Source organism: Stegostoma tigrinum, chromosome 33, assembly GCF_030684315.1.
Source record: "Stegostoma tigrinum isolate sSteTig4 chromosome 33, sSteTig4.hap1, whole genome shotgun sequence".
In the NCBI taxonomy this organism is placed as follows: Eukaryota; Metazoa; Chordata; class Chondrichthyes; order Orectolobiformes; family Stegostomatidae; genus Stegostoma; species Stegostoma tigrinum.
The window spans coordinates 3,239,106-3,261,584 of NC_081386.1; the positions used below are offsets into that span (position 1 = coordinate 3,239,106).

General features: G+C 44.4%; 1 protein-coding gene across 2 annotated transcripts in view; it reads right to left on the reverse strand.

Annotated features, from left to right (window-relative positions):
* mthfs (5,10-methenyltetrahydrofolate synthetase (5-formyltetrahydrofolate cyclo-ligase)) overlaps positions 1-22,479 on the reverse strand; it is an 88,457-nt gene that overhangs the window by 28,719 nt on the left and 37,259 nt on the right. The window contains exons 1-2 of one of the 2 annotated variants that reach the window (XM_048562521.2): positions 8,604-8,801; positions 4,270-4,531 (exon numbers count right to left, since the gene is read on the reverse strand). In XM_048562521.2, the coding sequence (XP_048418478.1) occupies positions 4,270-4,531; positions 8,604-8,756 (415 nt within the window). In that variant the 5' untranslated portion in view covers positions 8,757-8,801. Of the gene's footprint in view, positions 1-4,269; positions 4,532-8,603; positions 8,802-22,479 lie in introns of those variants that run through there. The other variant, XM_059639293.1, reaches the window with a different exon arrangement.

Here is a 22,479-nt window from a genome sequence, read left to right on the forward strand (position 1 = left end):
CTTGTAATGGTGAACAGACCTGATGGGGGAAATCAAGAGCCAAATTACTCGCTGCAAAATTCCCAAACTTTGATCCGCTCGTTAACTCCAGTAGTTATTTGAATGGTCCAGTTTAGTCAAAAGTAACCCGGGGAATGTTGATGGGGATTCAATAATGGTTAACAACAATTTATGTTTACAAAGTTCCTTTACATTATAGTACATCATGAGGAATTTCACAGGAGCACACTGAGCAACATCAGGAAACATTAGGATGAAGATTAGAAGTTTGGTCAGAGGTGTGGCTTTTAAGATGCATCATAAACAAGGAAAGCAAGGCAGTGGGGTAAAGAAGTACAGTCAAGAATTCCAGAACTCATCATCTTGACACCTGAAGACACAGCCACCAAGTGAAGTGCAAAATCAGAATGTGCAGGAGGGTAGTGTGGTTGCAGCTGATTAAAGTTAGAAACTCGGCCATGGAGGAATTTGAGAACAAGATGAGAATTTTAGAATCAACATGTTTCTTGATCAGTAATAAATGTGGATCAAGAACAATGTTAATAACTGAATAGAACTTGGTCCAAATTGACACACCTGGAGTTTACAGAGGGTAGAAGGTGGGCAAGCAGCCAGGAGTGAATTAATAGTCAAATCCAGAGATAATAAATACATGAATGGAGGGCATCACCAGGAGATGAGCCCAGATAGAGGTGAAGTCAAGTGGAACTAGGTGGTCTTAGTGATGCCATAATGAGAAGCTCAGTTCTGGAATCAGTTAAGTTACAGATGTTGCTAAACATGCAGGAGCAAATTACCACAGATGCTGAAATCCAAACCAAAAACAACAAATGCAGAGGATCACAGTGAGTCAAGCAGTATCACGGAGAGACAGCAAGCTAACGTTCTGAGTGTGGATGGCTCTGATAAAGCTTGATCTCTTTCCATGGATGCTGCCTGACCCACTACAGCATTTGTTGCTTTCAATTGCTAAGAAGCAGCTTGCAGATGAGAAATAGGAGGGGGCCAAGGAGAAATCGTTGCCCAGGGTTAGGGTACAGATGAAGGAAGAGTAGCTGTTACATACAAAACACGGCTACAATCAGAAAGGTAAAGGAATTAGCACGGGATCAAAACATATGCAAGACGCATCCCTCAAGCAGATGAACGCACTGTTTAATCTCGTTAGGGATATAGAGATAGCTCAGGTCAGGGAGCCAATTTTAGGAAGTACTTTTTGGGTAGTGATGACAGCATAAGGTTTCAGGTCGAACTGTAACAGCTTTCAATTGTGTCACACCTTTTTGTAGAATTAAAGTTGCAAACGCTTCAGAGGAATTGTAAAGCAAAATTTGACACTGATTAACTTAGGGAGACTTGCGCACAGATGGCCAAAATCTTCATGGAAGGAACAGATTTTAAGGAGCATCTTAAAGAAAGAGAATTGAAGAAATATAGAAGCTTGAGTCCGGTGGGGAGGGTGGGAGATTGGATTCTAGAGCTAGCACCAAGAGATTCTCAAAAAGCAATAACTGGAGGAGCACATAGATTGCAGAATGAGAGATATTAATGGAAGAGGTAGCCCAACTTGATGGGGGGGTGGGGGTGGGAACAAAGTGCTGGATTGGACTCGGGTAGACTTTCGGAAAATGAACAAAGCAAGTACAGATGTGAAGTGGAGAAAGGAGATGAAAGTGGAAATTGCTAAGACCCTAGAAATTATATTTCAGCACTCATTCAATGTCAGTATGATCTGCAAACTGGAGAACGGCCAATGTACAATGCCTTTTTTAAGGAAAGATGACAACTAATCTTGGTAAGTGCAGCACTGTTAGTTTAACATCCATGTCAGGGATAATTTTAGTGTGTTTAGCTAAGAATGGAGGATCTAGTGGTGTCGGAACTTGCAGATACCACCAAAATAGAAGGTGCTAAGGGACACGATGTGTGAATGGGCTAAATGGAAGACAGAATATACTATTACTAAATGTAAGGCAATGTAATTTGATCTGAAATATCACAGTGGTGATTTAACTGTGAATGAAACAACAAAGGGAATGTGAGGGCTATATTCATTAGATATTAAAAGCAGCACCCCCAGGCTGATCAGACTGAAACAAATAATAGAATTCTAGATTTTATCACAAGGTCAAGAATATGAAAGATTATGGATAATGATAAGCCACATACAAATTTAGAAACTTCAAAGGAACTTGGGATCAAGATTAGCTCATTTAGCTCTTCAAGCAATAGGATTGTGGCTGATCCCACTTTCCACCATAAACCTTGAATCCCTTGTCTATCAAAAATCTACCAACTCTGCCTTGAATGAAGTCATTGACTCTACCTCCAACACTTTTAGAGGACAAGAATTCCACAAATTCGCAACACAATGAAAGAACAAAAACTCCCTTATACTCTTCATTTAAATAAGGAAACCAAAACTATACACAATACTCTAATTGTGGGCTCATCAATGCTTGTACAGGTTCAGGAACACTTCCCTACTTTTACATTCTATTTCCTTGCAATAAATATTAACATTCCATTTACATTCCTAATTACTTGCTGTGTGTCCACATTAACTTTTTTTGGGATTATGTGTACCAGGTCACCCAGATCCCACTGCAGCAACAAAACCTGCAATATCTCTCAATTTAATAGAATATATCTTTTCTATTCTTCCTGCCAAAGTAGAAAAGTTCACATTTGATCCCCATTGGTGTTCCATGCGCTTGGATTGACATGGATATTCAGCCTCTTATCTTGGAGCAAGTGCCCTCCAAGGCAGCCTTTGAGATGCACAAACATGCAGAATCGGCGAGCAGAAACTGATAGCCAAGTTCCATGCCCATGAACAAAAACAAAGTTGCTGGAAAAGCTCAGCAGATCTGGCAGCAGTGAAGGAGAAAACAGAGTTAACGTTTCGGGTCCGGTGACCCTTCCTCAGAACTCATGAAGATACCCATAAAGATGGCTTCAACCGTGATCTTGGGCTCATATTGCACTACATGCGACCACACCATATCTGTAAAATCTTCCTTACTGTCCTGTTTTGTCACCATCAGCTTGATAAATTGTCATGATCTCTCTACCCTAATTAGTTTGTACAGTTTTGGACTGCTTATGACTTTGATTAGACCCTCGGCATGTGACTCTTATACCTATCATGTTATTCCAGTAATTTGGTTTGTCTCCAACACCACCTTATTTTGAATTTTTTGTAATTGTCTCTCTGCCTCATTGATCATATTTTCAGTGAACACACTGTTTGCTATTCAGCTGTTGATACTTACTCACACCGTCAAACACTTCAAATCACCTGCAGGGGCTTATTATTCATCACTCAACTCGCACCATTTGTAGGGTCTTTTAATCCCTCTGCCCTTGGTCTTTCTCTGCCCATAAATTCTGTGTTCTGTGTGATTCCCTCTCACATCACCCGACAAAGGGGCTAAGGTCCAAAAGTTTGTGATTTTGAACAAACCTATTGGACTGTAATCTGGTGCCGTGTGACTTCTGATTTTAAAAACAATCTCAGTAGCCAATTTGCCAAGCTAGTTAAAATTCAATCTAAATTGAGCTTGGTGAAAAATTAACTGAGGCAACATTCAACCTATCACCACAAAATTCACTGCATAGACACATTATAAAAAGGAACAAAAGTAAAAGAAAAAAATCAGTCATTTGTTTTCCTTAAATTTCTTTGTGGTATTTTTAGGAAGCCCAAATGTTACCACAGTTGATGAGGTAAGTACTCCAATCATGACAGAAAATCACATACTTTTAACCTGTAACTTTGAACATCAGAGCCTAAATCCTGAGGTCTGAGTTTGAGGAGCATAGAGTTTCAGATAGTTGGAGGAGGTCACAAAGGTTGGGCAGTATATTTTGAACAAAAGGATGAGAACATACAAACTGAGGTGCTGAGAGCAAAAATGGACCAGTGTGCACAAGGATGAATGGGGCTAAGTGCAAGTTTGCACACAGGCAGCAGAGTTTCGGATCTCTAAAGAGATATACTTTTGGAGGCTGAAAAGCACTGAAATAATCAGGTTTGGAAGTAATACAGGCACGTATGAAGGTTTTAGGAGATGCACCGATAAGGGGCATAAAACAGTGAGGTTATGTGGTGTTAAAAGCAGAACTCTTAATCAAGTAGAATATTGAAGATTCTGAATGGTTTATCATAGAATCCCAACTGTGTGGAAACAGACCCCTCAGCCCAACAAGTCCACACTGACCCTCAGAGCATCACAGGTCCTAAAATCCTAAACATTCACTACCAACCTGAAGTTAAAGCTTCTTCCAGTGAACCATCTTCAGCAGGTTGACGAATGTTCCAAGATGTCAGAGGAAGGCAGTGAATTTCTTCAGCAGAGCCCAGTTTCACCATATCCATGTGATTGCTTCCAGATTTATATCGAGGAATGAAACATTCTTTTCCACACTGGAAAACATCTTTTATTATATCTTCCGTCTGTATTTCATCAGACATGCTTAAAAAGACTGCAATTCTTTGGCAATTCTGGTACTTGGGGTGAGCGATCAGCTGAAATAGAATGATAGATGTTGTCAGTAGGAATCCTAAGAACATAGGAACAATAGGAAGCTATTTAGCATCTTAAGCCTGTTCTTCCAATGAGACCACAGCTGTTCTGTAACCTAATTCCATAGATACACACCATATCCCTTAATAGTTTTATTTAATAAAAAGCAATCAATCCCAGAGTTAAAATTAACAATTGACCTAGCCTTCAATTAGAGGATATAGAAAATCTCTGCAAACATCTGCCACACTCTGTACATGAAGTCTATCCTAAGATCAGAGACAGCAGGAGCTGCAGATGCGGGAGAATCTGAGATAACAAGGTGCAGAACTGGATGAACAGAGCAGGCCAAGCAGCAGAGGAGAAGGAAAGCTGATGTTTTGGGCCTAGGCCCTTCTTCAGAAATGGTGGAGGGAAAGGGGGTTCTGAAATAAATAGGGAGAGATGAGGAGGGGGATAGAAGATGGATAGAGGGTAAGATAGGGGAGAAGAGACAGACAGGTCAAAGAGGCGGGGATGAGCCAGTAAAGGTGAGTATAGGTGGGGAGTTAGCGAGGGGATAGGCCAGTCCAGGGAGGATGGACAGGTCAAGGGGGCGGGGTGAGGCTAGTAGGTAAGAGATGGAGGTGGGGCTGGATGTGGGAGGAAGGGACAGGTAGGAGGAAGGACAGGGTAGCAGGGCAGGGAGAGGCTGGGCTGGTTTTGGGATGTGGTAGGAGGAGGGGAGATTTTGAAGCTTGTGAAATCCACATTGATGCCATTGGGCTGCACGGATCCCAAGCGGAATATGAGGTGCTGTTCCTGCAGCCTTCAGGTGGCATCGTTGTGGCACTGCAGGAGGCCTACGATGGACAAGTCATCTGAAAAATTGAAGGGGGAATTGAAATGGTTTGCGACTGGGAGGTGCAGTTGTTTAGTGCGAACCAAATCTAGGTGTTCCACAAAGCGGTCCCCGAGCCTGAGCTTGGTTTCCCCTATGTAGAGGAGGCCACATTGGGAACAGCAGATACAGTAAACCACATTAGCAGATGTGCAGGTAAACTTGGGGCCTGAGATGGGGGTGAGGGGAGAGGAGTGGGGGCAGGTGTAGCACTTCCTGCGGTTGCAGGGAAAGGTGCCGGGTGTGCTGGGGCTAGGGCTGAGTGTGGAACGGACAAGGGAGTCCAGGAGAGAGTGGTCCCTCCGGAAAGCAGATAAGGGTGGGGAGGAAAAAATGTCTTTGGTGGTGGGGTCGGATTGCAGATGGCAGAAGTGTCGGAGGATGATGTGTTGGATCTGGAAGTTGGTGCAGTGGTACGTGAGGACGAGGGGAAATTATGTTTTGGTTGTTACTGCGAGCAGTGGTGTGAGGGATGAGTTGCAGGAAATGCGGGAGACATGGTCAAGGGCATTCTTGACCACTGAGGCAGGAAAGTTGCGGTCCTTGAAAAACAAGGACATCGGAGATGCTCGGGAGTGGAATGCCTCATCATGGGAGCAGATGCAGCGGAGGTGAAGGAATTGGGAATAGGGGGTGGCATTTTCGCAGGATGGTGGGTGGGAGGTGGTGTATTCTAGGTAGCTGCGGGAGTCGGTGGGCTTGACGTGGATATTGGTTTCCAGGCCCAAGCAATGCCTGCCTCTGAAGGTTATGGGGAACAATCCCTCTTCCGTAACTACACTGGCCCTAAACCCAACCTCTTCCTCCGTTACACTGATGGCTGTATCGGCGCTGCCTTGTGCTGCCACGAGGAGCTTGAACAGTTCATTCACTTCACCAACATCTTCCACCCCAACCTTAAGTTCACAAGGACCATCTCTGATACATCTCTCTCCTTCCTAGACCTCTCTGTTTCCATCTCCAGCAGCCATCTGGAAACCGATATCCTTAGGTCACACCTGACAGATCTAATTCTAATATTTAGACCATGCCTTACTTCTAGACTCCCCAACAAGCAGGAATTGTTTCTACCTATCTTATTTGTTCATCTTAATATCTTGAAAACAGTGATTTAAAAGAACCACTCAACTTTTTAATTTCCAGATAATACAATTTAAGGCCCTTAAGGCCAATATATGCTTTATAAAGGTGTGGTGCCCACAAATGCACATAGGTATAGTACAACCAGGGTGTTGTACAGCTGACACATGACTATTCGACAGCCCACCTCCCTTCAATGCCATATGCCTTTCTGACTATCTTCTTTACCTATTCACATTTTAATTATCTGTGTGCATGGACCTCCGGGAATGTACCTTCTCCAAGCTTTCCACGTTTGGAAAGTACAAGGTTCAATCTGTTTTAGATCCAAATCTGATGACCTAATATTTGGCTGCCGTGACATCTATCTGTTGCAGTTTTACCCCTTCATTTAATCAATTAATATCTCATTGCAATCTTATAATTCATCTATACTGCTAGAGATAATGAAAGGAAAATTTTAATTTTCTTCCTATTAATTGTTGTGGGTTATGTGAACATAAACTGGGCATGTAAATAAAAATAACATCAGCTTTTACAGGAAAAAAAACTACCATTTCTGAAAGCTGCAGTATGGTCTCTGGTTTGAGTTGACTGAATACCACCATACATGATTCACCATTGTAACATGTCACCCGAATTTACAGGCTTCTCTTCATGTTTTATGTAAACACTAGTCGAGTAAGGCACAAAATGCAGCCACTGGCTAACAGGGAAATGGGGGGGGGGGGGGGGGGGAGAAGAGCGGGGGGGGGGGGAGAAGAGCGGGGGGGGGGGGGGGAGAAGAGCGGGGGGGGGGGGGGAGAAGAGCGGGGGGGGGGGCGGGGGGGGGGGGAGAAGAGCGGGGGGGGGGGCGGGGGGGGGGGGGAGAAGAGCGGGGGGGGGGGGGGAGAAGAGCGGGGGGGGGGGGAGAAGAGCGGGGGGGGGGGGGGAGAAGAGCGGGGGGGGGGGGAGAAGAGCGGGGGGGGGGGGGAGAAGAGCGGGGGGGGGGGGAGAAGAGCGGGGGGGGGGGAGAAGAGCGGGGGGGGGGGGGAGAAGAAGAGCGGGGGGGGGGGGGGAGAAGAAGAGCGGGGGGGGGGGGGGAGAAGAAGAGCGGGGGGGGGGGGGAGAAGAAGAGCGGGGGGGGGGGAGAAGAAGAGCGGGGGGGGGGGAGAAGAAGAGCGGGGGGGGGGGAGAAGAAGAGCGGGGGGGGGGGGGGGGAGAAGAAGAGCGGGGGGGGGGGGGGGGAGAAGAAGAGCGGGGGGGGGGGAGAAGAAGAGCGGGGGGGGGGGGAGAAGAAGAGCGGGGGGGGGGGGAGAAGAAGAGCGGGGGGGGGGGGGAGAAGAAGAGCGGGGGGGGGGGGAGAAGAAGAGCGGGGGGGGGGGGGGAGAAGAAGAGCGGGGGGGGGGGGGGAGAAGAAGAGCGGGGGGGGGGGGGGAGAAGAAGAGCGGGGGGGGGGGGGGAGAAGAAGAGCGGGGGGGGGGGGGAGAAGAAGAGCGGGGGGGGGGGGGAGAAGAAGAGCGGGGGGGGGGGGGGAGAAGAAGAGCGGGGGGGGGGGGGGAGAAGAAGAGCGGGGGGGGGGGGGAGAAGAAGAGCGGGGGGGGGGGGGGAGAAGAAGAGCGGGGGGGGGGGGGGAGAAGAAGAGCGGGGGGGGGGGGGAGAAGAAGAGCGGGGGGGGGGGGGAGAAGAAGAGCGGGGGGGGGGGAGAAGAAGAGCGGGGGGGGGGGGGAGAAGAAGAGCGGGGGGGGGGGGGAGAAGAAGAGCGGGGGGGGGGGGGAGAAGAAGAGCGGGGGGGGGGGGGGAGAAGAAGAGCGGGGGGGGGGGGGGGAGAAGAAGAGCGGGGGGGGGGGGGGGAGAAGAAGAGCGGGGGGGGGGGGGGAGAAGAAGAGCGGGGGGGGGGGGGAGAAGAAGAGCGGGGGGGGGGGGGTGGGGAGTGCAGTGGGGAAGGGAGTCAGTGAGGGGGCAGAGACAAAGGGGTGAATGGTTCAGTCAGGGGGTCGAGGTGGGTCAGTGAAGCGGAGTTAGGTCTGCCTGATGGAAATTGCAGTAAAGCCTCCTCCCGGGACGGGGGGGGTTCGACCTGCTGTAATCGGGAAGACATGGCGGTGGGCGTGTGTCGTCTCGCTGTCACTCACCCGCCGGCTGACGGCTTCTGTCTGCCTCCGCTTCTCAGCGTCACTCAGCGCCGCCACCTTGCGCTTCATTTCCAGGCGCAGTGCCGTCTTGGCAGCTCGCAGCGCGGCCATGTTCCCCGGGATGGGAGCGAGCGGCGCGCCACCACCCTCCATCAACAACGGGAGCGCACGTGTTGACCAGGAGTGTAGTTTGACCTCCGAGGCTCCGCCCATCGGCCCCGACCGCGCCCCTGACGTCCCGCCCCTCAGTCCACCCTCACCCTCGCCATGACCCTGTCCCTAACCTTACCCAAATATATCCTTGGTGGTAACCCTGCCGTTACTCTTCATGCAAACGCTACTCTGACCATAAGCAAACATAGCCACCTGCTAACATTCTCACAGTAACAATTTCTGCAGTTTAACGCCTGGTCTTTTTATTTCTTTTTAGGTTGTGGCAACTCTATCAATTCAGTATGTCCTGAATTAAGTTAACTGGAATGTGGGGCACAAATCATGTGTTGGTCACATCAAAAGCACGACAAGTTCTTTCCATTGAAAGATGCTTAGGAAAGCTGATGATTTTTCTAACATAAATAAAGCAGCTTTTAGGATCGGAAATAATCAGTTCTGTTAAGTTGAGCATTACCTACGTTCTGTCAGCAGAAAGACACTGAGCTTCTGGTTGCCTGCCACTTGAACACACCACCGTGTTCCCCTGGCCTGTCTCAGACTTGTTACAAGTTCATTACAAGCTGGAAGAACAGCACCTCATTTTCCACTGGGGAACCCTACAGCCTTCTGGACTTAACATCGAGTTCAACAATTTTAGGGCTTGAACACCTCCTGTGTCTTTACCCCAACCCCTATAGACCTGGCCTTGTCATCGCATGACCTGCTACTGCAAAAACCCATTGTCAGCCATGAAAGGTCCCCATTAGCTGCTATTCATTCTTCTCAGATGATGTTTACTCATTCCTTTTCTAGCCAACTGTTGTTCTCTCTCTCTCTGGGCTCCATCTTGACCTGTCATTTACTCTTGCCCAGTCTACTCCCATGCCCCCTCACCAACCCCCAACACATCTTCAGAATATCTACCAACATTTTTGTAGCTACAGTCAGTTCTGAAGGAGGGTCACCAGACCCAAAATATTAATTCTGCTTTCTCTCCATAGTGTTTCTAATTGGAATGTAGGGCAGTGTAGAAAAAGCTTTTCAGTTCTCTAGCCACATTTTACAGTTCTGGATGTGAGTTTGCTCGCTGAGCTGGAAGGTTAGTTTTCAGACATTTCGTCACCATTCTAGGTATCCCTCAACCTGAGCTACAAATCTTCTCAAAACTCACTAACATTTTAGAGTCATAAAATCACAGAATTGTACAGCATGGAAACAGACCCTTTGGTACAACATGTCTGTGCTGGCCAAATATGTTTAATCTGGCTCCATTTGGCCCATAACCCTCTAAACTCTTCCGATTCAAGTGGCCATCCAGATGCCTTTTAAATGTTGTAATTGTACCACTCTCCATTACTTCTTCTGGCAGCTCATTCCACCCATGCATCATCCTCTGTGTGATAAAGTTGTCTCTTAGGTTCCTTTTAGATATTTCCCTTCTCACCTTAAACGTATGCCCTCCAGTTTTGGACTCTCCTACCCTGGGATATTCATGCCCATCATGATTTTATCAAACTCTATAAGGTCACCCCTCAGTCTCCAATGCTCCAGGGAAAATAGTCTCAGCCTATTCATTCTCTGTCTATTACTCAAACCCTATAACCCCTTGCAAATCTTTTCTGAACCCTTTCAAGTTTAACAACATTTTCCTATAGCAGGGAGACCAGAATTGAATGCAGTATTCCAAAAGTAGCCTAAACACTGTCCTGTACAACTGCAACATGATATCCCAACTCCTACATTCAATGCACTGACCAATAAAGACAAGCATACGAAACGCCTTTCTCACTACCCTGTCCACCTGTCACTCCACCTACAAGGAACGATGAACTTGCACCCCAACGTCTCTTTGTTCAGCAACACTCGCCAGGACCCTGCCATTAAGTGCCAAGTCCTGCCCTGATTTGCCTTACCAAAATGCAACACCTTACATTTATCTAAACTCCATCTGCCATTCCTCAGTCCATCTGACTAAGGATCACTGAGTACGCTGAGATAACCTTCTTCACTGACCACTACATCACCAATTGTGGTGTCAGCTGCAAGCTTCCTAACTTATTTCTCCAATATTCAATTCCAAATCATTCATATAAATGACAAAAAGCAGTGGACCCAGCACCGATCCTTTCGGCAACCTGCTGGTTAAAGGCCTCCGAAAACAGTCCGAAAAACAACCCTCCACAACCAGCCTGTCTCCTATGTTCAAACCAATTTTGTACCCAAATGGCTAGCTCCTCCTGGATTCAATGTGATCTAACCTTGCTAATCAGTCAACCACAAGGAACCTTATTGAACGCCTTACTGAAGTCCACACAGACAACATCTATTGCTCTGTCTTCATCAATCTTCTTTGTCACTTCTTCGAAAAACTCATTCAATTTAGTGAGGCATGATTTTCCACACGCAAAGCCTTGTTGACTATCCCTAATCAGTCCTCACCTTTCCAAATATGTGATCCTGTCCCTCAGAAGCCCCTTCAGCAACTTTCCCACTTCTGACGTCAGGCTCGTTGGTCTATAGTTCTCTGGCGTTTCCTCACTACCTTTCTTAAATAATGGCACCACATTAGCCACCCTCCAGTCTTCCAATATCTAACCCAGAGCCATCGATGATCCAAATATCTCAGCAAGGAGCCCAGCAATCACTCCCCTAACTTCCCATCAAGTTCTGGGACACACCTGATTGGATCCCAGGGATTTATCCACCTTTATGTGTTTTAAGACATCCAGCACCTACTCCCCTGTAATATGGACACTTTTCAAGCTATCTCTGTTTATTTCTCTGAATTCTCTGATTTCCATATCCTTGTCCACAGTAAATAATGATGCAAAATAGTCATTTAGTATCTCCCCCATCTTCTGCAATTCAACACATAGGCAGCTGAACTGATCTTTCAGGGGCTCTATTCTCTCCCTAGTTACTCTTTTGCCCTTAATGTATTGTTGAATCTCTTTGGATTCTCCTTAGTCTTATTTTCAAAGCTATCTCATATCCTTTTTTCACCGTCCCATATATACTCCTTACTGCCCTGATACTCTTTGAGGGATTCACTCAATCGCAGCCATCCATACCTGTTTCCTTCTTTTTCTTGATCAGACTCTCAATTTCTCTAGTTATCCAGCACTCCCTACACCTACCAGCCTTGCCTTTCACATTAATAGGAAATCTGCCTCTGGATTCTCATCTCATTTTTGAAGGCCTCCCACTTTCCAACCAACCCTTTAGCTGTGATATACACTTCCACTCAACTATTGAACATTCTTGCCAAATACGGGCAAAATTGGCCTTCCTCCAATTTAGAACTTTAACTTTTGGATCAGGTCTATGGTTTTCCGTTACATTTTTAAAACCAGTAGAATTATGATCACTCGCCCAAAGTGCTTCCCCACTGACGCCTCAGTGATTTACCCTGCCTTATTTCCCACAAGAAGGTCACGTTTTGCTCCTTCCCTAGTAGGTTCATCCACACACTGAACAGTAAAATTTCTTGTACACACTTGACAAATTCTTCTCATCCAAGCCCTGATCATTAATCTATGTTTGGAAAGTTAAAATCTCCTTACTACCCTACCATTCTTACAAATATAAGTGAGATCTCCTTACAAATTTGCTTCTCAATTTCCCACTGACTATTGGGGATCCCTGTAGTACAATCCCAATAAAGAGATCATCCCTTTCTTATTTCTCAGTTCCACCCAAATAACTTCAGTAATGTACTCCCAGGAATATCCTGTCTAAGTACAACTGTAATTTTATCCCTAATCAAAAACTCCACTGCCTTTCCTCTCTTGCCTCTTTTCCATCTTTCCTATAGCATCTATACCCTGGAACATTAAGCCACATTTCTGTGTTAGCTATGATATTCCAGTTCCATGTTCTCAACCATAGACTGAGTTTATCTGCCTTACCTGTTATGCCTCATGCATTGAAATAAATGCAGTTTAATTTATCAATCTTACTTCATTCTCTGCCTTGCTGTTGCCTGCCTTGATTGTTTGACCTACACCACTTCTCAAATGTATTAGTCTCAGACTCATATCTTTTCTCAATATCTCTTTGGATACCACCCCCACCCGACCCCGCCTTTCCATACTAGGTTAAATCTTCCCAAGTAGCACTAGCAAATTTCCTCACCAGGATATTAGTCCCCGTCCAATTCAGGTGCAAAATGTCCCTATACAAGTTACTTCTACCCCAGAAGAGATTCCAATGGTCCAAAAATGCTAATTCCTGCCCCCTGTACCAACTCAGCCACACACTCATCTGTTCTATCCTTCTATTCCTACTCTCTGGGTGTAATCCAGATATTGATACACTTCAGGACCCACATTTTAAACTCCTGTCTAGTTTCCTATATTCTCTCTTCAGAACCTCATTCTTTTCTCTTCCTATATCATTGGTACCAATGTGTACAATAACCTCCTGCCGGTCACTCTCCATTCTGCACTGTCTCCAAAATATCTTTACCCCAGCACCAAAGAGGCAACAGAACATTCTGATGGCTTGCTGTTGGCCAAAGAAACGTCTGCACCTCTGACTAGAGAGACCCCGACTACAATTGATCAGTTGGAACCTGACATAGCCCCATTAGAGCCAGTTTTAGTACTGGAAACTTGAGCTGCCAGTGCTATATTCCCCAGTGAGTCCATCAACCCCCAAATTTTCCAAAACAGCATACTTGTTTGAGATAACTGAACTCTAACCAATCCAATAGGATTCACAATCAAACATACTCCTGTAGGCTTAGTAATCAGGAACTTCTCTCTAATCTCCCACATCTGACAGGAACAGCCCATCACTCTCACTAAAGGCCATCACCAGATCTTAATCTAGACACTCGGAAAATACCACAGTTTTACTGCCCTAAAAACACTGCTCTGTGATAACCACACTTAAGTTCTAAGTTATAAGTTTTATAAGTCTTAAAGGCAAACATTTAGCTGATTGATGAAATCCTGACAATCCCAGCTGTGACTAATTCGGATAATGAGGTCTCTCCAAGGTCAGCAATGAAATTTCACTGTTTTGTTTGTTTTTCTTCTGATTCTGATTTCCAGAGATGCTTGTAATTTCACAGTCAGTCTGCTGTGAACTTGCACCAGTACTTTTTTTTGATGAACTTTGGACCTGTTCTCAGACCTCCCACATGATCTGTTCCAGAGTTCCTGCTCTCTCTCTTACTTGGAGTTGTATGGAAACAGCATATTTATTAAAATGAGTTTACTAGCAGACCAAGTCTTGCCCATCTGTTGGTTAAAATCTATGCTATTTTGCATGATTCTAGCTTTTCAGGCATACATGTCCAGCAGTTCCTTTATCTGACTTATTTCCATGGTAATTGATATTGGCAGATTCTTCTAAAAGAACAAGACCCATATAGGAATCCAAATATTGTAGCAAATCCCTTAGCATTTCTCAACGCCACACTCCATCTGACAGTTCATTTAATAAAATCTATGATTTCTAATTTAATACGAAATTAATAATTCTAGCACTCCTCTTCTTTTTTACTCTACCTTAAGAAAATACCATAGCTGGGAGTATCAAGTTCCAAACCTTTCATTGTTTAAAGCCATGTTCCTGCCAAGGGTATGAAATTCTTCCACTGTATTCAGTATGTTGCTATTTCTGATGTTGTTTCACATTCGTACTAAACCAAACATCATTGTCCTTCCATTGGTGTCCTGATTTGATTCATCTTAATTTTTCCAGTGTCAGCTCACATGTGGTTTTGAAGTCACATGTAGGCCAGACGAGGTAAGGACAGTGAAGTTTTAAAATACACCACACCGCTGATTTATGATCATTATTACTGAGACTAGATTTTATTTCCAGCTTTATTAATTGAGTTTAAATTCCACCAGCTCCCATGGTGGAATTTGAAGTTATGTCTCCTGAGCATTAACCTGGGCCTCTGGTTGACATTAACACGATATCACTGTGTCCCTGTACCGAATTTTAGTTAATTACTGACAGTAGAAAAGTAAACAAAAACATTGAAGGTATTTCTGACAGATCTTACTACTCCAAGGTGACAGAAACCCAAATCCCAACTATACCCGAAGTGCCATAACACAATGGCTCTGTTTGCAAACCAGTAATGTCGCTTGAACATTTATCACAGCCTCTTTGTTTCAGTAAAGCTCAAATCTCAATTAATAGGTTATTTAAAACTATATGTTTTCAGTTTCTGGGTGAAACACAGCATTTCGAACTTTTGGTCAAAATCCTGGAGCTCCTTCATTAACAGCACTGTAGGTGTAGCTGCATCCAAGGATTGCAATGGTTCAAAAATGTGACTCATCACCACTTTCTCTGGGGTAATTAGGGGCAGTCAATAGAAACTAGCCTAGGCAGCAATACCTGTATCCTGTGAATGCATTCAAAAACAACATAATAATGCGAACAAATTCCCTTCATGAATCAGCTTTCACATGTTGGAAAGCTTGCTATGTGTCAGTCATCTTCCTATTTTCAGTGTTGGTAGATCACAAAGGAAAATTGAAATTGAGGGTTGTACAGTTGATGTAGTCTACATGGACTTCAGTAAAGTTTTTGTCAAGGTGTGAACTGAGAGACTGCTCAAGGAAGGAAGAGGCCATGGGATCCAGGGCAATTTAATAATTTGGATCCAGATAGGCTTATTCACAAGAGGCAAAGGGTAATGTTCAAAGGTTGCTTTTGAGATTCAAAACCCGTGTCTAGGGGTGCAAAGTGACGTTCAGTGCTGGACCTTTTGCTGTTTATCATCCACAAAGGAAAGTCTTTGACTCCAAGAAAGTAATGACTGTCAGGACAGATGGGCAAAACAATGGAAAGTGGAATTTAATCTGGAAAAGTGTGAGGCGAATTTTGGGTGACTACCAAAGCAAGGAAGTACCTAATGAATCGTAGGACTCTAAGTTGTACTGAGGATCAGAGGGACTTTGCTGTGCATATCCACAGATCCTTGAAGGCAACCGGACAGTAGATAAGGTGGTTAAAAAGGCCTATGTGGTATTTGCTTTACTAATAAAAGTATTGAGTACAAGATCAAGGAGGTTATCATGGATCTGTATTAGACATCAGTTAGGCAACAACTAGAGTACTGTGTGCAGTTATGGACAACATACCATCAGAAGGTTGTGACTACAGTAGGGAGGATGCAGAGGAGATTCACCAAGATTTTGCCTGAGCTGGAATGATTCAACAATGACGAGAATCTGGATTGGCTTGGAGCTCCTTAGAGCAGAGAAGGCTCAGGGGGAAGCCTGATTGAAGTGTACAAAGTTATGAAGGGCATAGATAGGGTAGATAGGAACAAATCTTTCCATTGGTAGGGTAAGTGCCAGATGGTGAATAAAAGGAAGGCAAGGAGCGAATAAAAGGAAGACAAGCTATAGCACAGTGGCCATTTTTGGAGCAGCCATTTTGAGAAGGGCAGCTTTGTGGTGCTGGAGGTTTAAGTGTCGGCTTAAGTGAACACTGGGCTTTGCTGAGGAAGGAAAGCAGCAGTGAGGCAAGGCAGCTGGAGCAGGAGCGAACTAGTGCAGCTGCTAAAGACACAAGTGTAAAGGAGAAGTAGAAGGAAGTGTAACAGTGAAGTCGCAGACAGCAGGTAAGTGAGTAGCTGGTGACTGGTAGGAAGTCACTCCTCTCTTATCTTCTCTTCACTTTGCTATTGTTGTTAACTTAAGGGTTAAGTCACGGCAGGAGATCCCAGACCCATATCATGCTCCTCCTGTGCAATGTGGGAATTATGATGTCCCTGACTCCTTCATGTGCAGCAAGTGTGTCCAGCTGCTGCACCTATCTGATCACTTGACAGCTCTGCAGCTGGGTTCACTTTGGAGCATCCATAAGGCTCAGTAAGTTGGTCACTCCACAGATAAAACTTACCGAGGAACTTAGGGAATGGGTGACCAACAGGCAGAGGAAGAATAGGAAGGTAGTGCTGGGGTCCCCTATGGTCATCTTCCTCCAAAACAGATAAACCATTTTGGGGGAGATGGTTCACCAGGGGAAAGTGCCAGCAGCCTGGTTCGTGGCACAGTGACTGGCTCTGCTGCATAGGAGGGCACGAAAAAGAATGGCAGAGCTGTAGTGATAGGGGATTCAATTGTAAGGGGAATAGATAGGCTTTTCTGCGGCTGCAAATGAGAGTCTCGGATGGAATATTGTCTTCCTGGTTCAAGGGACAAGCATGTCTCAGAGCAACTGCAGGAAATTCTGCAGGGGGAGGGTGAGCAACCAGCTGACGTGGTGCATACAGGCACCAATGATACAGGTAAAAAAATTGGATCCTACAAACTGATTTTAGGGAGTTGGGAGTTAAACTAAAAAGTAGGACCTCAAAAGGTAGTAATCTCCCAATTGCTACCAGTGTCACATGCTCATCAGAGTAGGAAGGGAAGGATAGCAAAGATAAATATGTGGCTTGAAGGATGGTACAAGAGGGAGGGATTCAAATTCCTGGGACATTAGAACCGGTTCTGGGGGACGTGGGGCCAGTACAAACCGACAGTCTGCACCTGCACAGGACTAGAACCAATTTCCTAGCAGAAGTGCTGTTAGTGTTGTTGGGAAGGTTTAAACTAATATGGCAGGGGGATGGAAACCAATGCAGGAAGTCAGAGGGAAGTAAAGTGGGGACAAAAATGAAGGACAGTCATGGGAAAAGTGGAAGTGGAAGACAGAGAAACCAAAGACAAAAATCAAAAAGGGCCACAATGATTCTAAAAGGGTAATAAATGTCAAAAAAATGTTTCTGAAGGCTCTGTGTCAAAATGCAAGGAGCATTTGTAATATGGTGGATGAATTAATTGCGCAGGCTGTTATTAATGGATATAATGTAATCAGGATCACAGAGACCTAGCTCCAGGGTAGTCAATGATGGAAACTCAACATCTAGGGTTATTCAATTTTCAGAAAAGATGAACAGAAGGGAGAGGGGGGTGGGGTAGTATTGCTGGTGAAGGAGGAGATTAACACAATCGTCAGGTAGGAAATTAGCCTGGATAATGTGGAATCACCATGGGTAATGCTGTGGAACACTAGAGGAAAAAAGACATTAGTGGGAGTTGTGTACAGACCACCAAACAGTAGTTGTGATGCTGGGGGACTGTATCAAATAGGCAATTAAAGATGCATGCAATCAGTTATTATGGATGACTTCAATCTACACATTGATTGGACTAACCAAACTGGTAACAATGTGATGGAGGAGAATTTCCTGGAATGTATGAGGGATGGTTTCTTCAACCAATATGTTAAGGAATGAACTAGACATCCTAGACTGGGTATTGTGAAATGAGAGAGAATTAATTAGTAACATTATGGTGCGAAATCCTTTGGGGAAGAGTGAATATAATATGGTAGAATTCTTCACAAAGATGGAGAGTGACACAGTTAAATCAGAGGCTAGGGTTCTGGACTTAAGGAAAGCTAACTTTGATTGTATGAGGCATGAATTGGCTAGGATAAGCTGGCTAAGGATACTTAAGTGGTTGACAGTGAATAGGCAATGGCAGACATTTAAAGAACACATGGATGAACTTTAGCAATTGTACATCACCGTCTGGCACAGGAATAAAACAGAAAAGGTGGCTCAACCATAGCTAACAAGGGAAATTAGGGACAGCATTAAAGCCAAAGAGGAAGTATATTAATTGGCCAGAAAGAACAACAAACCTGAGGACTGGGAGAAATTTAAAATTAAACAGAGGAGGGCAAAGGGTGTAATTCGGAAAGGGAAAATAGGATATAAAAATATGCTTGCAGAAAATGTAAAAACTGGCTGCAAAATCTTTAGTAGATATGTGAAAAGAAGACTGGTGAAGACAAATTAGGTCTGATGCAGCTAGAATTAGGTGAATTCATATGAACAACAGAGATGGCAGACTAGCTGAACAATCACTTTGGATCTGTCTTCACTAAGGAGAAAACAAATAATCTTCAAAAAATACTGGGGGACAAGGGGTCAAGCATTAAGGGAGAACTGAAGTAAAGCCTTATCAGTCAGGAAATAGTATCGGGGAAATTAATGCAATTAAAACCCAATAAGTCCCCAGGGCCTGATATTCTGCAACTCAGCGTATATAAGGAAGTGGCCCGAGAAAGAGCAGATATATTTGAGATCATTTTCCAGAAGTCTGTCGACTCTGGAAGAGGAGTTCCAATGGACTGGAGGGCAGATAATGTAACCCCACTCTTTTAAGAAAAGAGGGAGCAAGAAAATGGGGAATTACAGGCCAGTTAACTGGACATCAGTGGTGGAGAAAATGCTGGAGTCAATTATTAAGCATGTAATAACTGAGCATTTGGAAGAATGGGTTCCATTCAGCATGGATTCATTAAAGGGGAATAATGCTTGACAAATATTCTCTAATTTTTTGAGGATTTGACCAGTAGAGTGGACAAAGGTGAATCAGTAGATGTTGTGTATTGGAACTTTCAAAGGCTTTTGACAAGGTTCCACACAAGAGATTAGTAAGGAAAACTAAAGTTCATGGTATTGGAAGTAATATATTTACATGGACAGAGAACGGGTTGGCAGACAGGAAACAGAGAGTTAGAATAAACAAGTCCCTTTTAAAGTGGCAGGTAGCGACAAGTTAGGTAACACAGGGTTTAGTGCTGGACCTCAGCTGTTCACAGTACACACTGACGATTTGAACAAAGGAATTTAATGCAGTATCTCTGCAATATTGCAGACCACACTAAGCTGGGTGGCAGTGATTGCTGTGAGGGGGATGCTGAGAGGCTGCACGGTGGCTTGGACAGACTGGCTGAGTAGGCAAATAGTCGGCATATGCATCATAATGTGGATAAAAGTGAGCTTATCCACTTTGGTCACAAAAGTAGGGAAGCAGATTATTCTCTGAATGGTGGCAGTTTAGGAAAAGGTGAGGTGCAACAAGACCCAGGTGTCATGGTGGAACAGTTGCTGACGGTTGGTACCCAGGTGCAGCAGGCAGTGAGGAAAGCTAATGGCATGTTGGCCTTCATAGCGAGGGGATTTGAGTATAGGAATACGAATGTCTAACTGCAGTTATACAGGGTCTGAGTATTGTGTTCGGTTTCAGTCTCCTAGTCTGAGAAAGAACATTTTTGCTACTGGGGGAGTCCAGCGAAGGTTCACCAGACTGATTCCTGGGATGGCAGGACTGACATACGAGGAAAGGTTGTATCAAATGGGCCTATGTTTGCTGGAATTTGGGGGGGTATGAATGAGGGGGTAGCATAGAAACATGCAAAATCCTAATGGGACTGGACAGAATAGATGCAGGAAGAATGTTCCCAATATTGGGGAAGTCCAGAACTAGGGGTCACAGTATAAGAATAAGGGGTAAGCCATTCAAGACTGAGATGAGGAAGAATTTCTTCACTTACAGAGTTGTCAGCCCATGGAATTCTCTCCCACAGGAAGCTAAGTTCATTAGATATATTCAAGGAGGAGCTGGATGTGGCCCAAGTATCAAGGCATGTGCGGAAAGGGTGGTAATGGGATAGTGAGACTGCATGATCTGTCATTATCGCATTGAATGGTGGTGCAGGCTCAAAGGGCCGAATGGCCTGCTCCTGCTCCTATTTTCTGTGTTCCCATAATAGTAGAGAGATCAATACCAAAAGGCATAGATTAAAATAAAGGTCAGGAGGTTTAGAAGGGGTAAAGGATTTTTTGACTCAGCAGGAAGTGAGTATACACTTTTCTTTTGCTTTGTTTTATTCATAATCAGCCAGGTACACTGATAGCTTTGTTTGTTTTTCCTCCATGTGGCGATGTAGTCTGACTATCCCTAAACAATCTCCCCTTTAAAAGCAGCCCATTTCTCCATTACAGTTTTAGATTGTAAGACTATAAGAATTAGGAAGAGAGGTAGGCCATTCAGCCCCACAAGCCTGCTCCACCATGCAATAGGATTGTGGTTGATTTGACATTTCTCATGTTCACTTTCCTGTCTTTTTCTCCCATAACCCCTGATTCCACAACCGATCAAGAATCCAACCAGCTCAGAGTTCAATATACACAAGTCTCTGCACAAAGTCTCTGGCCCCACAGCTCTCTGTAGTTAGGAGTTCCAAAGGCCCACAACCTTCTGAGAGAAGAAATTCCTTTACATCTCAGCCTTAATTCTGAGACAATGCCCTCTAGTCCCAGACTGTCCCATGAGAGGAAGTGTCCTCTCATTGTCTATCCTATGAAGCCCAGCAAGAGTTACTTAATTTCAATGAAATTACCTCTCATTTTTCTAAAATACCAACAGGTAGAATCCCAGCCTCTTGCTCATAAGCTAATTCCTCCATATCAGGGATCATCCTAGTGAACCTTCTCTGAACTGCTTCCAATGAAATAATGTATTTTCTTAAATAAGTGGACCAAAACTGCTCATAGTGACCAGAACTAGCTTTCTTTCTCCAAGTCAATAACATACGTAGTAAAAAAGATAGTTGCCCCAGTGCTCATCGCCATGGCAAAACACAAGTAACAGGTTCCATTCTGGAAATGCCTTCCTTATCTCCATTCCCTGTTTAATGCCCATGACCCAATTCTCTATTCATGTCAATATCCTACCCCAAACACAGTGTACTCTTATCTTATTACTTAACCTTTTGTGAAGTACCTGGTCGAGTGTCTTCTGGAAGTACAAATGCAACATTTCTACTGGTTCACCTCTATCTATTCAAGTTGAGACTTACTTAAAAACACTGATAAGTTAGTCAGACCCAATTTTGCATACGTGAAGTCATGCTGACTCTCTGCTAATTAGATTATGATTTCCAAATGTTCTTGTACTACTTACTAATTGATTCCAATACTTTTCTCACAATAGGGGAGGGGATGGTCCAGTGGTATTATTACTAGACCTATTAATCCTGTCTCGGAGAACTTGGGTAATGTTCTGGGGTTACAGGCTCAAATCCTGCCATGGAGGAATTTGAATCTAATTTTTAAAATGTAGAATTGAGTGTCTAATGATGACTACAAAACCATTGTCAATTGTCAGGAAAACCTATGTGGTTCACTAATGTTCTTGAGGGAGGGAAACTGCCATCCTTACCTGGTCCAGCCTACATGTAATTCAAGACCCACGGCAATGCGGTTGCCTGTTGACTGCCCTCTGAGCAATTGGGCTTAGGCAATATTTGCTTGCCTACCGAGCAATGCCTACATCTACATGATTGAATTAAAAAGATGTTAGGCTACTTTGCCTCCTCCTTTTTGAATGGGGCATCACATTGGCAGTTTTCCAATACTCGGTTACTTCTCCAGAATCCAAGGAATTTTGGAAAATTACAACCAATGTATCTGTTATCTCTGCAGCTATTTCTCTGAGGAAGCTACTTTGCAAGACATAAAGGCCCAGGGGACTTATCTGCCTTTAACCCCATTAGTTTGCCTAATGTTATTTCTCCAGCAGTGTTGATGGTACTTAATTCTGCTCCAACACCCCCAACCTCTGTATTCTCTAATCTCAATGGTATGTTTGGTATGTTTTACATCAGTAAAATATCTGTTGAACTCTTTTGCCATTTCCTTGTTCCCATAACTGCTTCCCCAGATTCATTTTCTAAGAGACCTATGTGGCTTTGACCTCTCTCTTCCTTTTTGCCCTAGTGTTTTCTGTGTCTTTATTATCTTTTTAGTCCTCTGCTGGATTCTGAATTTATCCAGGTCTTTGGGGCTATCACTGACTTTTGTCTCCTTATATGCTTTATTTTTTCAACTTAATACTCTCCTTAA